Source organism: Eubalaena glacialis, chromosome 6, assembly GCF_028564815.1.
Source record: "Eubalaena glacialis isolate mEubGla1 chromosome 6, mEubGla1.1.hap2.+ XY, whole genome shotgun sequence".
NCBI lineage: Eukaryota > Metazoa > Chordata > Mammalia > Artiodactyla > Balaenidae > Eubalaena > Eubalaena glacialis.
The window spans coordinates 142013792-142032282 of NC_083721.1; the positions used below are offsets into that span (position 1 = coordinate 142013792).

Sequence of the window (18491 nt, forward strand, 5' to 3'; positions counted from 1 at the left end):
GGGAAGGCAGGAATGTTTTAGGCTAAGGAGATTTAAGATAAACAATAAAGTGTAAGATGTAGTCCTTAATTAAATATAGCTATAAAAGACACCTGGGACTATTGGGGGAAATCTGAATCCAGACTGCGTATTAATGACATTAGGGAATTACAGTTATTTTTCTCAGATATGATAAGTATATTGTAGTCATGTAGAAAAAGTCCTCATTTTTTTTGAAGATGTAGGCATACATATTTAGGAGTGAAGTGTGTCAACATTTGTAACTTACTTTAAAACAGTTCAGCAAGTCTATAAAGCAAACATAGCAAAATGCTGGCAATCATTAAATCTGGATACAAGGATAAGGATGTTGTTTGGTATTTCTTTCTACTTTTCTGAATACTGCTATGTTTCTGTATGTATTATACATGTATGTAAACAGGAAAACGAGGTTCACAGTGATCATAGCTGGTTAGCTTCAGGGAGAGGACTGAAATTGGGCAAATGGGTGTAGAAGGCAGGTCCAACAAGTCTAGGAAAATATAACAAAACACATAGCTGGTGCACCAACCTTGACATATTCAACTGCTCTTGGAGAAAAATCACAGGCATAGGCAAAGATATTCGGATCTTCTAAAAGCGGGAATAAACAGTTCCCAACCCCACAGCCAGCTTCAAGCATAGTCAATTTTTGATCTGCAAACTGAGGAAAGAGAACCCAAAGTTACAGCACACTACATCTACATAATGAAGAAAAAACTAAAAGGTCCAGAACACGAGACAAGGTCTCTGTCCCCATGGAGTAGACAATTAAGTGAACTGATAACCCAAAGCCACTGATACCTCGTCTAACACTGGGCAGTTTGGTGTGGAGAAAACACAGCATAATGGTTAACAGAATAGGCTCTGAGGTTAAACCGCGTGCACTCAAATCTGGACTCCTCCCCTCGCCCCGTGTTCTATCACTGGACAAATCACTTAAACAGCTTTGTGCCTCAATTTCATCAGCAAGTGGGGGTAATTATAACACCAAACTTCACCATGTTATTATAAGGCTTAAGTTACAGAACACATGTAAAGTTCTAGAAAACGGGCATGATAAAGTGTTCATCATTATTATTATGAACTTGTCATTGAAATCATTCAGCATGAATTTAATATTTACAACTTTCAGATTAGCTTTAAAGAAACAGAAAATGCCCCTCCTTTTTTTTAACTTACAAAAAAAGCATATATTTATCTACTTTTCCTTCTCTTGCCATAATACAGAAGCATGATGCTGATGGCCTGGTATGTCGGTGTGAAGTGGCTGAAAGCCCCACCAGTCACTGATTTCAAAATTCTGTGACTGGCCTTTGTTAGACAACAGGACTGCAGTTACAGCGTCTTTTCTCCTCTGTATTATACAACTCAGCAACTGCTAAAACTACTTGAGACAAACAGTGTATATCTAAGGTACAAAAATTTATGAAGCCTCTGAGAGGTTTCATAAATTATCTCACACTCCCCCTGGGAATGCAATAAAGCACCCCTCTTCTACACACTTTAAATGAAGAACAGCTCAAATAAGGTGTAATATTAGTTTACCTCTCTACATGATCTGAGCTCCTCAAACTCTCTGGTGGTCCAGTGTCTATCTTTGAAGAAATTAGTGCTATTTCTTTTGTAAAAAAGGTCCCAGTTCTTCTGAGCCTCTTTTTCCAGTTTTTGCTGTTTAAAATTAGACACTAAAGCTTGGTCTCTTTTCAGTTTCTCCTCTTCTTCAGCGCTGAGAATCCTTGCCTGAAGCCCTTTCCTTTGCAAAGCAGCCATCTCCTAAGTTGATGGTCATATATTTAACACTGCTGGAGATTCTCCATTCCTGAACAACCTGAGGAATTCAAGCGGATACTGCAGACACAGGCAGGGTTTTCTCAGATGTGGTCCCTCAGGTTGGGTCCAAGCCTCAGGCAGCATCGGGAGTTTCGCAGGAAAAAGAATGAGACTCCGGTTGGGGGAGTTCTAGAACAGTTTTTTAAAGATGCTGAGTTAGTGGTCCTACAACAGTTCTTTCACCTAACAGTTCAACTCAGCAAACATTTACTAGGTGCTGACCTTACACAAATCCCTGCCCCGCTATAGAAGAGGTCACAAAGACCAAGACACAGCCCCTGCCTTCAGAGGGCTGACATTCAGCGGCCAGGGCTCTCACGCACAGAACTGTAATTCAAACCAGAGTAAGTTAACTAATACAAAAAATCGCTCTGGTTTAGAAAAAGGTCACTGCCGAGAACTGACTGAGAAACCTTGGGTTCATCAATGTTCGGTGTCCGTGAAAGGGGTGTCTTACAAACCACAACGGCTGCACGAACTGGAAGCGGGTGGTCAATTCACAGACAGAAGGAGGGTCACCGTTTCCAAGGACCGGAGACACAGTGTTTTTCGGGGAAAATGGAGCTAAGCCCGCGTGGCCTGAGTCTCGGAGTCTTACGAACCAGAGGGGGCGTCACTTCCCGGGGACTGAGGCCCTCGCGCCGCCGTCGGCACGCGAAGGGGAGGAAGAGACTCAGAGACGCGTGGCGTGGTGTCCCCAGGACACTCGGGATAACCCGGGCCGCCCGGCCGCCAGGGCCTGAGAGGACGGCGTGAACCTAGTCCGTCGCGCGCTGGGGCCCCGTCATAAGTACCTAGGTTCACCTGGAGGGTGGGGCCGGGCGCGCTGAGCCCTCAGCCAGGCCAGCCTCGGAAGCAAAATTCGGGAGCCACAGCGGCAAAACCCTTCGACTGGACAAACCCCCCGGAAAAACCTCGAATCGGGTTTCTCAGGCCGAGTCCTTCTGCCCTGGCACCGCCCCCGCCACTTCCGCTCCGGGCCCGGAAGTCCCTCCTCGGCGCCGGAAGTTCCGGGGCCCAGCTTCCTCAGCGTCGTGCACCTTCCGGACGCGGAGGCCGGGACTTGCTTCCGGCCGCGGGTGGCTTCCGGCTCGGATCCCCGCGCGACCCGGAACGCTGTCCCGGGAGCGCGGCTCCCTCGGACGGCGGTACCGGCAGCTCGGGCCGCGGGCGCGCCAGGAGGGCACCGGTGCGGGCGCGAGGCCCGGGGGTGCCATGAACGGGACGGCCAACCCGCTTCTGGACCGCGAGGAGCACTGCCTGCGGCTCGGGGAGAGCTTCGAGAAGCGGCCACGGGCCTCCTTCCACACCATCCGCTGTGAGTCCGCGCCCCCACGGCTGCCCCTGGCCGCCCTCAGCCCCTCCGGTGTCCAGGGAGCCCTGCCAGCGTCAGCTCCCTTCCTCTCAGCCCGGATCCGCCGGAACCTCGGGTTTTTCCCGGCTCACTCCCAAACCAGAACTTTACTCCCTTCCTACTATTCCTCTGCCTCGTGATACCAAACTCTTCTTCCGAAGACCATTGGCCCCTTTTCCTGCCGCGTCCAGCCCTCCCGCGCACTGAGGCTCCCCCTCTTATTTCTGAAAGGCTGCGACACCACATCAGGCTCCAGCTCTTCTCTGTAGCCCCCTTCCCGCCATGACCCCACTGGGGGTCTCCACGCTTCAAGGAAACTCTTGTCGTTTCCTCGGGATCCGCGTCCACTCCCTCCTATTCCATTCTCTTCTTCCCTGTTTTCCTCACTTTTCTTTCCTCGTCCGTTTTGGTTCTGGCCTCCCTGACGCAGTGCTTCATCCCCTCTGCAGCCCCAGAATCCGCATCTTCTCTGCGCCTCATCAGGGCTCCCTCCTCCATGTCTCTATGCTAGCTTTTCGTGTGATTTTGATGTCTTTTGAGGTCACCTGGACTACCCCAACTTTTCGTCGGGACCAAGTCCCTTGTGGGTGAAGAATAAAATTAGGATTTGAGAACCAGGAATAAGTTAGCGCTTGATCTATGTTTGGAAGCAGGAGCGAGCAGGCCTAAGGAATGTGGAGATAGTCATTATGCTGGACCTTCTTTTTCTCCATGATTACAGACTCTATTGAGAGAGGGCCTTTCCACTCTGTGTCCTGGGTGAAGAATTGGCTGACTGAGCATCCCGCTGTGATTCACAGGCTCCTGGTTTCCCTTCCTGGTAGCCCCAATGCTGGTTAAGACATGTTTTTGTCAGAGGAGCTCCTCCTACACGTGACTCAACACCTTGGAAGAGGGTGTGTTAGATAACGCAGTTCTATTTTCCTGTGGTCACTTGCCAGGCCATTACTCTGCTTCCTACTGACAGCAGGTCAGCCCTTTCAGAGGGAGGGTATTGGGAATATGATAAGAGCGTCATTTCCTGAGTAGTTTACTGAATTGATGTTTTAGCAGAGTGAAGGGCAAGGTGGAATGTAAATAAGACACTTCACAGAAGCACCTGGCCTGCCGTTTGAGGCAGGTTTGTGTTAAAAGGGAGTAAGGTGGCTGTTCATGCTGTGCTTTAACTGCAATTCAGAAACATGGGCAGGATTAACCTTTGGAAATACAGTTCAACCTTCTGCTCCAAACATCTACAGGAGTAATCCTTGTTAAAGCTATGGAACTGGGGTGTGGCAGATCCTAACTTTGCCAGTTCCTATCAAAATGAAATCAGCTTATATGGTGCTATGGCCTTTCATATTTCATATTGGGTTTTACAATCACAGGATTTTAAAAACATGCTCTGTTCCTTTTGATCCTTATAATAACCCTAGTAAAACACCTCATTGTGGATAATAAGACATTAATTTTTCATCTGTCACTTGGCAGAAGGGGATATCTTTGCTTAATAAAATGTTGTGTAAATTCTAGCCTTTTTTCTTCAAAATAATCCACTGGGAATGAGAAGAAAAGTATGTGGAGGTATAGATGAAACAAGATTGTCCCAGAGCTGGTAATTATTGAAGCTGGGTGATAGTACACATGGCTCATGGTATTATTCTGTCTGCTGTTGTATATGAGAAGCTGTCCACAATGAAATAGCTTTTTGAAAAATTCTAAATGGTGTGTATTTTCCATTTATTTGAGTTATAAAAAATTTCAATTCTTACATGGGAATGCCCTGCAAACCCTTAGCATAAGTAACCTGGTGGATAAATGCTTTTTTCCTTTCCCTTTAGATGACTTTAAGCCGGCATCTATAGACACTTCCTGTGAAGGAGAGCTTCAGGTCGGCAAAGGAGATGAAGTCACAATTACGCTGCCGCATATCCCTGTAGGTTTTATCCCATTGTTGTTTTTTTTTAATGTGGAATCACAGTGAATCCTCATATTCTATGTTATTGCAATTTGATTTCCCTCCTATTTAAATATTTCTAGATTTCTAAAGTGCCAGTATAAGGGAAAAAGGAATTTTGGGGGTGGGGTGGGGTAGAATTCATGCTTCCCAGGTACTTGAGTAAAAATAATTCTTTGTCATTTTCCCCAAGCTCCCTTTTCCCCCATTTGTCCCAGAGTAGACAAGGTTCCTGTGTGGACACCTGGCCCCTCCCTTAGACACACGTAGCTTCCCCCCAGCAGCTACAGAGAGAAAGGCCCAGGTGCCCTGCGGATGTAAAGCAGCAGCTTAGGAGTGCAGAGGGCAGGAGCAGGGTCGACACGGGTCATGAGTCTGGCAAGGGGTGATGTGCAGGCTGGTGGTTTCAGGCAGAAACCAGAGGTGCAGAGCCTTCAGCCCATTTAGGGCTGAGGAACCCGGTTAAAAGCTGAATGGAGAAGCCTTGCCCGAGGCGGCGCTCTGATCACAAAGCCCAAAGGATCAGACAAAATACTCTTAATGACCATGGGTCAGTGCATGTCCCAGCCCTGTCCTGGAACATCAGTTCTCGGTAACCAGTGATAGAATGAAAAGGCTCTGGACAGGGAGACCTGGGAAGCTTTGTGCTGGGGAAAACTTATTGTCTGCTAGTTCAAACTGCTATCTCATTACTTGTTGCCTTTGGCAAGTTACATCATCTCCCTTTGGACCTTAGTTTCCCAAATGTAAAATGAAGAGGTTAGATCAGTGGTCCCTAAGGTCTCTTCTAACTCTTAATTTTTACTGTATGAATAAGGAGTCAAGCAGCCAAGCAGTTTCTGATTCCATACAGAGGATTAAACGCTATATTTGGCAAATATTAATGACCACCTACTGGGTGCTGGCTCACTACTAGGTACTGAGAATACAGTCTTGAAAAAAACAAGCACGTTTCTTGCCCTTAGGGAGTTTAAATAAATATAAGAAAGCATAGCACTTATTTTGGAAAATCTGGGAAGGCTTCCCTGAGGAAGTGACCTTTGAGCAGATTTGAAGGTTGAACAATTAAAAGGGAAGGAGAGGGTGAGATGTTGCAGGCAGAAGCCCTGTTAAATCCCTGCAAGAAAGAGCTTGGGTCTGAGAGAAGGCCAGCTGCTTCTGCTCTGGAGCCTGCAGAGCCTGCGGCGAGTGGAGCCGGGCATGGTGGAAGGGCCAGGTGGCTCGTTTAAAGATTTTTCTTCTTTGGCCTTAGAGTGATGGGTGAGTCAGGGGCTTAAGCGGGTGAGTGGCATGATGTACTTACTGTGAACCAGCCAGAATAACGAGCTGCCGTTGGAGAATGCTCTGTGGTTACTTGGCATGGGGGGAAGCCTGGACTCTCCTATTACAAGGAAGTGCGGGGGTCACTCACTAGCTTTACTGCTCATAGTGAGAGCTCTTCTCAGTGTCAGACACGTAATGCGTAATTTATGTTTCTCAGTTCATATTTTACCATTATTTGTAACATTTCCCAAATCCCTGGAAAAATGTACAGTAATTTAAAAATTTTATATTTATTTGATTACTTAGAGGCAGTTGCACAGTCACAGATTCTTGCTGTATTGTTATTTCCTCCTTATTTTTGCTTGGGAAGCCAGCAGGAGTTAAAATACAAATCGGTTCATTCTGTTCCTTTTTGAGTAGCTCTGATAAAAGATGTGATGAGATAAAGCCACCTGTAAATTCAGTTTTGATATTCATAATTGGTGTGTTTGGTTTGATTGTCTGAATTGTACTTTTGTGGTGTGTAGGGATCCACACCACCGATGACTGTGTTCAAGGGGAACAAGCGACCTTACCAGAAGGACTGTGTGCTTATTATCAACCACGACACTGGAGAATATGTGCTGGAAAAGCTCAGCAGCAGCATCCAGGTCAAGAAAACAAGGTATGTGAAGAAGCAGATACAGATCAGTGTGCCGTTTCTATAGATTTACATTATCTATTCAGTTATTTTATAAGGATGTGAGAACCTGGGTGCTTCATGTCCTGTTGGCAGTCTCAGCAGCTCCACCTCTCTCTTCTCAGACAAGTCAATAAAATATCTTTTCCTCAAAGGAAATAAAGAGAGATAATGCTTTTAAGACCTGAAACATAGAAAACATTGGGGAAAGGAGTGTACTGTATGATTAAATCAATTTTATTAATTTCGTGATTGTTGATATCGTACCACCAAGGGGTAAGGTTTAAATTTACAGACTTAAAATTATGAAAGAATAATTGAACAATATATATTGTTTATTAGAGTGAAAACGTTAAATTTTTACAAGGTACATTTGAGGTCATTATTACACCAAAGTAAAGCTTTGTCTATTTTTTTTGAATAATGAGTTCTCTTTAATTTTTAATTCAACAGACATTACACGTGTCATGTGAAGCCAATTAGATTTTACTTTAAAGTCAAATTTCATTCTATAAATAGATGTAACCCAGTGGTTCTATCTTTATATTGTAATACAGTAATTATTGTAATAGAGTAATTAAATTTTAAAGAGAGTATTTGATGTTTTTCTGTTTATGCTTCCTCAAGCCATTTTTCTTTACTCATTCCACAAAAAGTAAAAGTGCCTACCATTTATTGAGGGTACTTTATTTATTTATTGTCACGTGCCAGGCACTGTGCTAGATGTTTTACGTGTATTATCTAATCTTTACAAATAACTTTTGAAAAAGTGGTGGTGTTACCCTTTCACACGCACACACACAGGCATACACACACACACACACACGACGAGACTGAGGATCAGTGAGATTGTGGCTCACAGTGTGTTTGTGTTGATTACCTCCACCAACCAGGTGCTGCCCTTAGGCCTCTGAGAGCTGATGGTTGTGGGAGTTTGATTTACTACTCAGTGTCATCTGGGAACTAGCAGTATTTTATCACTTAGGTGTTTCTTAGCAGTGCAGAATTTCAGGACATACTAAGTCAGAATCTGCACTTTAACGAGATCCCCAGGTGATCTGTGTGGACACCAAAGTTTGAAAAATGCTGAGCTAGTCCATTTACAAAAGAAATTGTTAACGGGTAGCATTTCCTTGGTCTGGGGTGGAGTGCTCTGCCTGCCTGCCTGCCAGCAAGAGCTGGCCTGTGACAAAATGAGCAAGCAGTAAATAGATAATGGGAAAAATTGCTAACAGGCCAGTATTTCAAGAGCTAGTTTAATAAATCACGTGTAATTGTAACTTTATACTGCACACAAGGTGAATAGTTAACATTTTCCGATATTAAAATGGGTTCTCATAATCACACTATATCCCACCTCTGTGTCTTACCTGCTGCTTGATATAAAATGTGAGCTCCACGAGGGCAGCGAGTCTGTTTTATTCATCTCTGTGTCTCTGGTGCACGGTGCAGAACTGGAATGCAGTAGAATGAGTAGTTTGTGTGATAAAATTAACAAACATCAGTATTTTGAAGCTGTCTGTAAAGAGCCTGGGGTTCTGCAGAGACTTGCAGGTGCTTGGTAAGCGAGGCAAATCTGAGAACCACTGTTCTTGCCCCTCCAGTTTAAAGTCCATATCTCATTTCAGAGCTGAGGGGAGCAGTAGAATCCAAGCCCGAATGGAACAGCAGCCGGCGCGTCCCCCACAGCCATCACAGCCACCACCGCCTCCGCCACCTGTGCCATTCAGAGCTCCAACAAAGCCTCCAGTTGGACCCAAAACCTCTCCCTTGAAGGATAACCCCTCACCTGAACCTCAGCTGGATGATATCAAAAGAGGTAGAGAGCATCTTCTGGAGCCATGGTAGCAAATTGGAGGAGGGTATTGATGTTTTTGTGGGGATCACAAGGCCACGTACGCGGCGGCGTGGGCATTCTCCGCCATCGTAACCGTTTCCGCAGGGCCCGCCGTTCCACAGGTGACGGCGGGGCGGGGCGGGGAGGCGAGGTTTCACTTGGCTCGTTTGACAAGAGAGAGTCCGGAAGAGTGACCTGAGTTGTGGCTGTCTTTGCAGCTTTCTGCTTAGAGGCCTGAGGTTTAAACCAGCCTGCCTGCCATCTAAAGGTCCATACGGCACACCTTTTAAGGCTTTGAAAGAAGAGAATTACAAGGTACTGGGGGTAAAAACCAAGTGTGCCAATGTTAGTATAGTGTCTGGGTTAAATTCCACGATCACTACTTTGTATTAACAAAGGTGCGTAAATATGATAGCTCCTGGGACACTGGGGACACTGGCCTAGAAGGACTTAGAGGTCTGGTCAGGCTCTCCAAGGTAAAACCAAGACAGAGGAACTCACCTTGGCTCTCTCCCCCACACAGTGGATGGTTTTAGTTGTCCAGACACTTAGGAAGTTATGAAAGTAAGTGTTATATTTCATATTTGTGAAGTTCTGTGAAACAAAATTAAATCCATAACAGTAGTAAACAGGAAAAGATAAAAAGTTGCCCTTGGGAAGTTTGCCTTTTCCACCTTGTGGAAATAACTGTCTTTTCACAAACGAGATCACTCTCTGCGTGGTACACAGTTCTTAAGCCTCTGGATTTTTTTTTTTTTTTCATGGATATTGGAATGCTGTCTATGGAAGTTCTCACTTTAGTTGAACAGGAATTGGACCATGAGTGGTTAGTTGTTGCCAGTTATGCTTAAAGGAACCATAGTCATTTAAGGCCTCGTGGTAGGTTTGGACAGGAAAATCTGGCATCTTCCTTGATGTAGCCTATGGGGAATCGTTAATGTACTCACTCACATTAAAATGGTCAGGTAGAACATGTGTTTCCTTCCCTGCTTTACATTTATTAAAATTGCGGTACCTGAAGGCATGGCTGTAAGTCAAATGTGTAAAAGCACAGAGGAGGGATGTCGTCCCACCATCTTTCTTCAGCCACCACGGCTCCTCCTGTGAGCCTTGTTTACCTGTGGAACGTGAAAGCTGGAAAGGCCCCCAGAGGCTGTCTGCTGTGGCCCTTCCTTTTTCCAGAGCATCTTGGAATATTCATTGCCTTCCACCTGGGTCTCCCTGATGGTTAGAGGTGGATCCAGAGCAAGCGCTCAGACCTTCCAGTTCCTGGTCAGGTATTTCTCAGCCCATGAGCAGAACATTGCTCTTCTCTTATTTGGTGTTTAATCCCATAATTCATAATTCTTTTTTTTTTAAAGTAGATAAAGGCAAAATAGACAATTCATTTCTCAGAAGAATCATTATCCTGGAGCAGTCTGCTTTTTGGTTATTTTGGGTGAATTAAATGTTTCCATTGTCTCTCTGGAGACGTGTTCGATGTTTTTGTTTGTTGGTTTTGGTTTGGGTCATTTTGTTTGTTTTTAAGGACTCAAGAAGCAGGAGTTCATTTTCAGTTATTCCTCGTTGCTCTTGGTTTTGCCAGCTTAGCGTTTACAGAGGCTTGACGTGCTGACCCCCGTCCCGTCGTTTATTCCAGAGCTGAGGGCCGAGGTGGACATCATTGAACAGATGAGCAGCAGCAGCGGAAGCAGCTCCTCAGACTCCGAGAGCTCGTCAGGCAGCGATGACGACAGCTCCAGCAGTGCAGGCGAGGACAGCGGCCCTGTGTCCCCTCCGCAGCTGTCACACCAGCAGCCCTACAACAGCAGGCCGGCCGTCGCCAACGGAACCGGCCGGCCGCAAGGCAGCAACCAGCTCATGAGCACCCTCAGTAAGTGTGCGTTCCCGCTTCTGGGCCGCGGCGGGGGCTTGGGGGTGGGCAGAGGGAACGTCAGGCCAGAGCTGGAGCTTCTGTTTATCTTACAGCAGAGTCTATAAACCTGAAGGTACTTAAGGCATAAGAAAGGGTCCTGACAAAGACAATTTGAAGCAGAAAGGAGTAAGTTACCAAACAGTTAAAAAGCACAAAACTAGAAATCTGTTCCATCTCTTTTCTTTTCCTTATTGGCACAAATTAGGTTTTGTGAATTCTGGAGAGTGCTGAAACGTGAGCTGCAGGGCTCTGTACTTTTGCATATACCAGGCTTTAGGGGTGCCGCCTGCCCCCACCCAGTCCCCCACCTCCAGGTTTTGTACAGTCCTGAGAGCCCAGTGCCGTGAGAGTGCGGTATCCCACAGCCCACAGAGTTGGGAACCTGTGCCCTTAGAAGGTGTTTGGTGACCAGCTAGCCTTCGCAGGAGGGAAGGAAGGGACATTATAGCGTCTGGTGGCTTTCAGTGCAGTTGGTGGTAAAGCAAAGCAGGGGAGAACAAAAACAAATGTCTTTGTCTTGGAGGTGGGGAGAGTGCAGGTTCTCCGCGCCTTCCTCTCTCCCGACTCCCTGGAGTTGGATGTTCTCTTCCTGTCTGACTTCCTGTGAGGAGGCTGGAAGGTCAGGGGTCAGTGGCGGGGAAGCTAGCCTAGGTAACCCTGCTCCTGTGGGCCGGGCAGAGGTCACTCTCAGCTCCACACTGTAGACGTCAGGTAAACCCCTGATATGAGGGCCGGCCCCAGCCTTGTAGGACGGTGAAGAGCATCCCTGGCATCTACCCACTTAGGTGGCGGAGCACCCCCTGCTTTCCCCCAGTGTGTCAACCCAGAATGTCTCCCGGCATTGCCAGATGCCCCTGTGGCGTTGGAATCAGTGCCAGTGGAGAACCACTGTGCTGGGCCTCGCTCTACTATCTGAGGTCAGCACTGTTGTGACATCAGTTAAGGCTGTTATCTGCTACCCTGTTAACACAGGCCCGGCTTCTGGATATCAGGGTATACTTGATGCTCTTCTCAGTTGGCTTGGGACAGTAAGTTTCACACTGCGAGTTTGGGATTCACAGTGGAGAACGACCAGACAGCTACTGTGGCTGTAACTCAGCTCTTCATTTTGCCCAGTCAGTGCTAAACTATTCCTTAGAAGAAAAGAGCCAAAAATGGCTCAGTGCATCTTACCTACCTACCAGCGCCGTAAACTTCTGTTAGCTCTTCATGGCTCCACATCCTCCTGGCCCGCGGCTCTTCCATGGCAAGACCTTAATCTTTCCATACCTCATATACAGTAAAGTACTGGAGTTATTTAAACCAGGATCGTCAACTGGAACCAATTTATAAACCCTAAAATCACAGTAAATAGCGCAAATTTGGTAAACCCTAATGTGAAAACATACAGAGTAATGATAATATTGTTTTTCTGAATGGTAATGTGTATTATATCTTCTCCCCCCCAAAAAACAAATGTATCAGTTTGAACTTGGGTCAAATTGATTGTATAAGAAATTTCAGAACTGGGTTTTCAGCTACATTACACTGACCTGTTTATGTGCATGTCACTTTCTTTGTAAGTGATGGCGCTTAGCTCTGCTGATTGGAGGTTGTCAGCTGGTGTTGATCCCATCACCTTCCCCACGTCTAGAACAGCAGATGTCACCTTTTTTGGTCTCAGACCTCTTTATGTCGTAAAACTTATTGAGGACCCCAGGGAGCTTTTGTGTGTGTAGCTTATATCTATCAATATCTACTATATTAGAAATTAAAACTGAGAAATACTTAAAATAGTAATTCGTCTAGAAGAACAACAGTAAACCATCACCTGTTAACAAAAATAACATTTTTATGAAACATAAATTTTCAAAATCAAAAAATATTTAATATGAAGGGTAACATTGCTTTAAAATTTTGCAAATCTCTTTAACATCTAGCTTAGTACAAAGCTGGATTCTTACATCTGCTTCTGCATTCAATCTGTTGCCATAAGTTGTTTAGGTTGAAGTATATGAAGAAAATGTGACATCACATAAATATGTAGTTAGAAAAAAGAGGCCCTCAGGTCGAATCCTTCTGAAAGGGTCTCAGGGACCCCAGGGTTCTCAGAACAAACTTTGAGGAGAGGTGGCCTAGAGATTAGTAATCCAGAAATACAGAAGTTCACTTTTCTTCTTTTCCAAGTGGTATCATCTGGGGTCCTGTTATTCTTATCATATTAGATGGGAAAACTTACATTCTTCACTCCTAAAACCTAAATGTCACACACTGGACAAAACTTTGAGGCTTTACAGAGCTCGTTAGTTCAGATTTGTGGTGTAAGGTAACGTGAAGATTCTGGCCAGAGGGGTCAGGGGGGTACTGGATTAGTATATGACTGGTATGCACAGTATAAGTAGTATTCAGCTTCCTTAACAGGAAGCCCAACTTGGTATTATTTTCACTTCTATAAAGCAACTTAATATGAACAATTCTACTAGACAGTGAGTCAGTTATTTATAAATAATTTTTGTTATTTATTGACACATGTGAAAGCTGTCTGGCCTATCCCTCCCCTGTTTTATCCCAGAGAGCAGTATTGCTGTGCTTTGCAGGTACCAAAAATAGCAATTCTTTTAAAACGTTGACTGCACCAGTTCTGTCACTGAGCCAAATCAGTTTTCCTCCCTAATTAAATGGAACTGGCCTGGTTTTACTGTAGTGTGAGAGCCCAAGCAGTCAACCAAAGAACCGTGGGGAAGTCATTTTTAAATTGTGTACTTTGGGTTTGATTTTGTCTTCTCTTTATAGGAAATGACTTGCAGTTGAGTGAGTCTGGCAGTGACAGTGATGACTAGAGCCGGATCTTTCGAAATCAACTTTTTGTGCACAGATCTGCTGCGAGACTGGGCTGCTTTAGCATGGAGTCCACGCCGAGAGGAAAATGTGGGGATCAGTGACTGTAGGAGGAGTTGGAGGCTCTGGAGCGCTCAGATGTGCATACCTTTAACATAGCGGTGATGGGTGATTTTCTCGTGTAATTTTTGAAAAATGTCACGTTTCAAAGTTCTAAGTAGATCTATAGCAGAACTAACAGAATTATATCTCTTATTTGGTTAACACTGTTAACGAAAAACAGACAAACGTGCCCTGGTTTAGGTTACTCAAAGGCCATTTCTTCTCCTAGCCAGTGATCCAGTTGTAAACCTCAGCAGCCACCAGCTTGGCCAAATGGTCTGCACCAGTGAAGTGAAACACAGTCTTTGAGGGGTGGGCAGAGAGGGGAACCTCAAACTGCAGCATAGACGCATGTTTAAACCACTTTCAATTATTGACACAAAGTGGTGAGCAAGTTCTGTCTGACCCAGCCTGACAAGCCTGTGTAGAAACGGACTTCAGGATGGAGTCCGAGAGTGTCAGCTGGGGGGACCTCGGAGCTCTGCTGGCTCAGCCCCTCGTCTGCACAGTGCTGGTTTAGGGCCAATGTCTTGCCCCCAGTCCGGGCTTTTCCCACCACTCCCGCCCCTGAATCTCACTTACTAGAACCAGAGATTCTTACACATGGGACTTAACAGTTGTGCATTGGAGCTTTTATTGGATTCCAAAAGAAAGACGTGTTGGCTACTTCTAGCTCCAGTTTAGATCCAAACAGTCCCTAAGTACATGAGGCTTGGGGAGCAGATTAAACCAGCAGCCACTGTGCTGATGCATGTGACTCGATTAAATTGAGCCTTTTAGTTGCATGTGGATCCATAATGAGTGTGTTTCTTTCAGTAGGTTTCAGTGGGGGACTAGGAGTGGAAGAGAGGTGAGGTGAAGAAGCCTCTTTGAGCAAATGAGCTGGCAGCCGGTTTCCAGACCAGAATCTGGATAGGAGTCGTGCAGTGTGAAACGAGCACATGTTTTGATAAGGTTTTTCTCTTCATGCTTTTGTACCACTGTTTGTGCCTGACTCCCAAACTGATTTGTATTTTTTATATGCAACTAGAAGAAAGTCACAAGGTTGCCTTCTGCAGTGGGCAGTTTCCAGATGAATCTGTTGTTGCAGGAAAACTGGTGACTAGTAAATGTTCCGTATGCAGCAAATGTGTGATAAGTCGTCCCATAATTAGTATGGAGTAGCCCATTTCTGTAATTTGAATGACTGTGTCCTGAGAAATTTCTGTCTGCTTTGGTTCAGTGGTATCAAGAACATTAAGAGTGATTTTTCTTCCTCGAGGTGGCCTCTCCCTCCCCAGCTAGTGGAGGGAAGCAGTCTGGACCTAGAAAGAAATTAGATGATCCGTGGTGGGGGCTTAGAGTTGAGCCTTGCAGAGTCACCTGTTTGACCCACACAGTGACCCCAGTGAGCCTGGAGAAGGGGGGCCGGCAGCACGCTCACGCCACTCTGCCAGGCGCCACTCAGGGGTCCACGCCAGTGCCCTGTGCTGGGTTCTCAGCCCGTTACGAGACTTCAGTGGATTTCACGGCAGGTAGGAACTTACTTATAATGAATTGACCCTTGCATTTTAATTCCTTGGTAATGACAGCTCAGGGAAGCCGAAGGCCATGGTTGGGAGACTTGAATTGTTACTGGATGTGAGAATTGTTTCACTGCTCTTAACTTGCTCAAGCTGGGGCAGGTTCCAGGAACTTGAACTATAAATAATCTATTTAAGCCTCTCTCTTTCTTTTTTTTTTTCCTCCCAGAGTCTTGATATATGTAGACAGAACTGCGGTTTGGGGCCTGTCGGGTCAAGATGTTTGTTTCTATAGGAAGTGCTTGCAGGTGGCAGTGGGCTTGGTGAGTTAGGCTCTCTGAGCTCAGACCCTCTCCCCGTCATCCATCCTGCCCGGCCCTGCACGGTTGTTAACATCTGCTAGCACAGCTCCCGTTTTGTTCTCTGCACAAAAGCCTTTGGCGGTTCCCTCCCCAAGCCCTCCAGCTTCACCCAGCAGAGTAAGGAATCTTTTCTTTTTGGAAATGAAGAATCTGGCCTCGTAAACTACTTCTCACGAGTGCCCTCCTGCCCGCCAAACTGGACTTGTTCTTCCTGCCTCCGTGCCTTGTCACTCTCCCCTCCCCCAGCCCCACTCAGGGGTCTCTGTGGGTGCCCCCTTCATGGACTCCTCCTCTGTTGGTTTCACCAGCTGGAGTACTGTGTGCACACACGGACCTTCCTCTTGCTCGAGCTCTGGTTGGTGTGAACTCCTTCAAAGCAGGCACCGTCATGGTCATCTCTGTTCCCTAGAGGGTGCACAGGAACAGACCTGTAGATCCGCACAGCCTGGTGGGAAGGGGGCAGAGAACCAGCCGGTGGAGCACAGAGGGCAGACGTAGAGGAAACATTCCAGGTGTCTGGAGACAGCTGGAAGCTATCCACTCTGATTTTCGTGGTTTTGAAGTCTCTAACTGAATTGTTAAAATTGCCTTTTCTTTGTTCTGTGTCACGTCTGCCGCACTGTGGTTCATACGGCGAGGTGTGAAGACTTAAGTCCGAAGCACCTGAGGAGCCATGGCAAGCAAGCCACAGTAAAGGCGTGATTTGGGGAAACTTAACAAGCTAGAGGTTTCTCATGATGCCACTCATTTCTGTAGCAGAATCATATTTTTCTATGTGTGGTATTAATGTGTATGTGCTTCAGGGGTGGGAAAACTTGAAAATTCCAAAATCCTTCTTAGTTCCCTATTTGAGAGGCTGGTTAAGTAGAGTGTGTGTGTGATGGTGTGTGTGCGTGTGATGTATTTATTGCATTATTTTGAGAGAGTAGCCGTCTGTTATGTGGCTGTACATTAGGTACAGCCAAATTGAATATTTCCATTTGACGAGGAAGGTAGGATTCATGAAACTCAGGCCTTAACCAGTAGGTTGGGTGACAAGACCAACTGAAGCATTACAAAATGTCTTTTTGTTGCTCCTGTTATTTTTGTCTTGGGTTCATTGTCTCATTCTTTAATGATTATTAAAATCTTGTGCCTGAAAGTTTATTTTGCTTAATTATGAAGTAGACATGCACGTTTATATTTATGTAAAGTATTTGCTGTAAAGTGTTTTCGGTTTATTCTCTTAAAAGATCACTATATTTAAGTAAAAAATGAAGGTCAGCAATACGCTTCATATCTCGGTGGGTTTTATTTTCTTACTAGAAATCAATCTAGGAATCAGTGAAAAATGTAGGGTTCTTTTAAGAATACTTTGTGCTTAAGCCTAATTATCTAAATTGATTCCCTTTTAATTTGGTGTTTATGATCGTTAGAATGTACACTTCAGTTTTAAAAGGTGTGAAGTTCAAAACTAAAGGGTGGCTTTAGCAAGCCACATGGCATCTGAGGCCATTTTACTGGGTCTGGAAAGGCAGGCTTTTAGCTTTGGGTCTGGGAACCATGCAGGGGTTAAACTGAATCCCTAGACATGTATCCTAGTCATTTTAGCTCGCTAGAGTCCTTCCACCTGGAATGCCACGCTGCACAGAAGGACACGTGTACACCTCTGACCCCCAGTCGACACTCACAGTCTGGAATTGGTCCTGCCTCCTGCTTGCCCTCCGCACCTTGGATACAACGATGCCCACACCTATCTTGTGGTCTTGGCGCCCTGATAGCTGTAAATCCCTAGGTGGGAAGTGACCATGCTCCTTTTAAATTCTCTGTGGCGTCTTTGACCTATTGGGTGCTCAGTAGATTTGGATTGAAGACAATTACGCGTTCAGAGAACTAGGCCAGGAATCCTCTGCTGCTTATCCTACACCCGGCTCCCATGTCTTCCGGTGGAAATGGGAGACTTGAGCCAGGACTCTCAGTGGGGAAGCGGTGGTGCATGTCCATCACCTAAGGGACTGTTGATCCTCAGGTAACTATTGCCACCACAAGAGTGTGTAACAAACCATCCCAAAGCTCGAAGCTTAACATAATAAGCGTTTATTCCGCAATTTAGGCTGGACGTGGCTGGACAGTTCTGGTCTTGACTGGGCTCCTTCCTGTGCCTGGGATTTGACAGGTTTAGCTGGTTTAAGATGGCCTCAGCCCTCACAGCTAGGGCAGCTCAGGTCGACTCCATGTCTCTCATCCTCAGCAGCCTGGCCTGGGCATGTTGTCACAACAGAGGCAGAGGAGCTAGATGAGAGGAGACTGCCCCTGTCACAATTGCTGACATCTCATTGGCCAAAGCGAGTCACAGGGCCAAGTTCAGAATCGAGGGGCGGGTGGGCAGATACACTCCAGCAATCGATGTGAGGAGTGGCAAAGTTCATTGGATCCCGGGAGGTGTGGGAATTGGGGCAGTTACTGCGATCAGTCTGCTGCCTCCATGGATCCCATGTCTCCACCTTGGTTAAGAACCCTGGGCTGCATGATCACTAAGGCCCCTCAGGGCTCTGGCTTTTCTCCTGGCCAGAGGGATAAAAGTCTGGAAGAGGTTAAGAAAGACAGCTTTGTGTTCGTGGTTCCTGCAGAGGGCGCCAAGCCCAAGCCAGTGGCTCCTCTAGGCGGGCACTTCACTCTGTTCACTGTGTGTAGTTTGCTAACCTACCCTTTCCAACCCAAAGCACCACTCTGGTTACCTATTGCTAAACGACAAACTGCCCCAAAACTTAGTGGCTTGAAACAACCACCATTTGATCTGATGGAATCTTTTGGTTAAGAATTAGGACAGAGCTTGGCTGGGCAATTCTGCTTCTTGTGGCTTCAACTGAGGTCACTCAGTTGGCAGATGGGCA

General features: G+C 46.0%; 2 protein-coding genes across 4 annotated transcripts in view; one reads left to right on the forward strand and one right to left on the reverse strand.

Annotated features, from left to right (window-relative positions):
- METTL6 (methyltransferase 6, tRNA N3-cytidine) overlaps positions 1–2805 on the reverse strand; it is a 19091-nt gene extending 16286 nt beyond the window's left edge. For 2 of the 3 annotated variants that reach the window (XM_061194695.1, XM_061194698.1), the window contains exons 1-3: positions 2646–2805; positions 1567–1980; positions 551–682 (exon numbers count right to left, since the gene is read on the reverse strand). In XM_061194695.1, the coding sequence (XP_061050678.1) occupies positions 551–682; positions 1567–1791 (357 nt within the window). In that variant the 5' untranslated portion in view covers positions 1792–1980; positions 2646–2805. The remainder of the gene's footprint in view (positions 1–550; positions 683–1566; positions 1981–2645) is intronic. The other variant, XM_061194697.1, reaches the window with a different exon arrangement.
- EAF1 (ELL associated factor 1) lies at positions 1897–16759 on the forward strand. The gene is made up of 8 exons (XM_061192780.1): positions 1897–1968; positions 2298–2588; positions 2650–3169; positions 5026–5120; positions 6932–7068; positions 8712–8902; positions 10560–10793; positions 13608–16759. Exons 1-8 carry the CDS (start codon positions 1897–1899, stop codon positions 13652–13654), a joined length of 1587 nt encoding a protein of 528 aa, XP_061048763.1. The 3' UTR covers positions 13655–16759.
- Positions 16760–18491: the final 1732 nt, after the last annotated feature.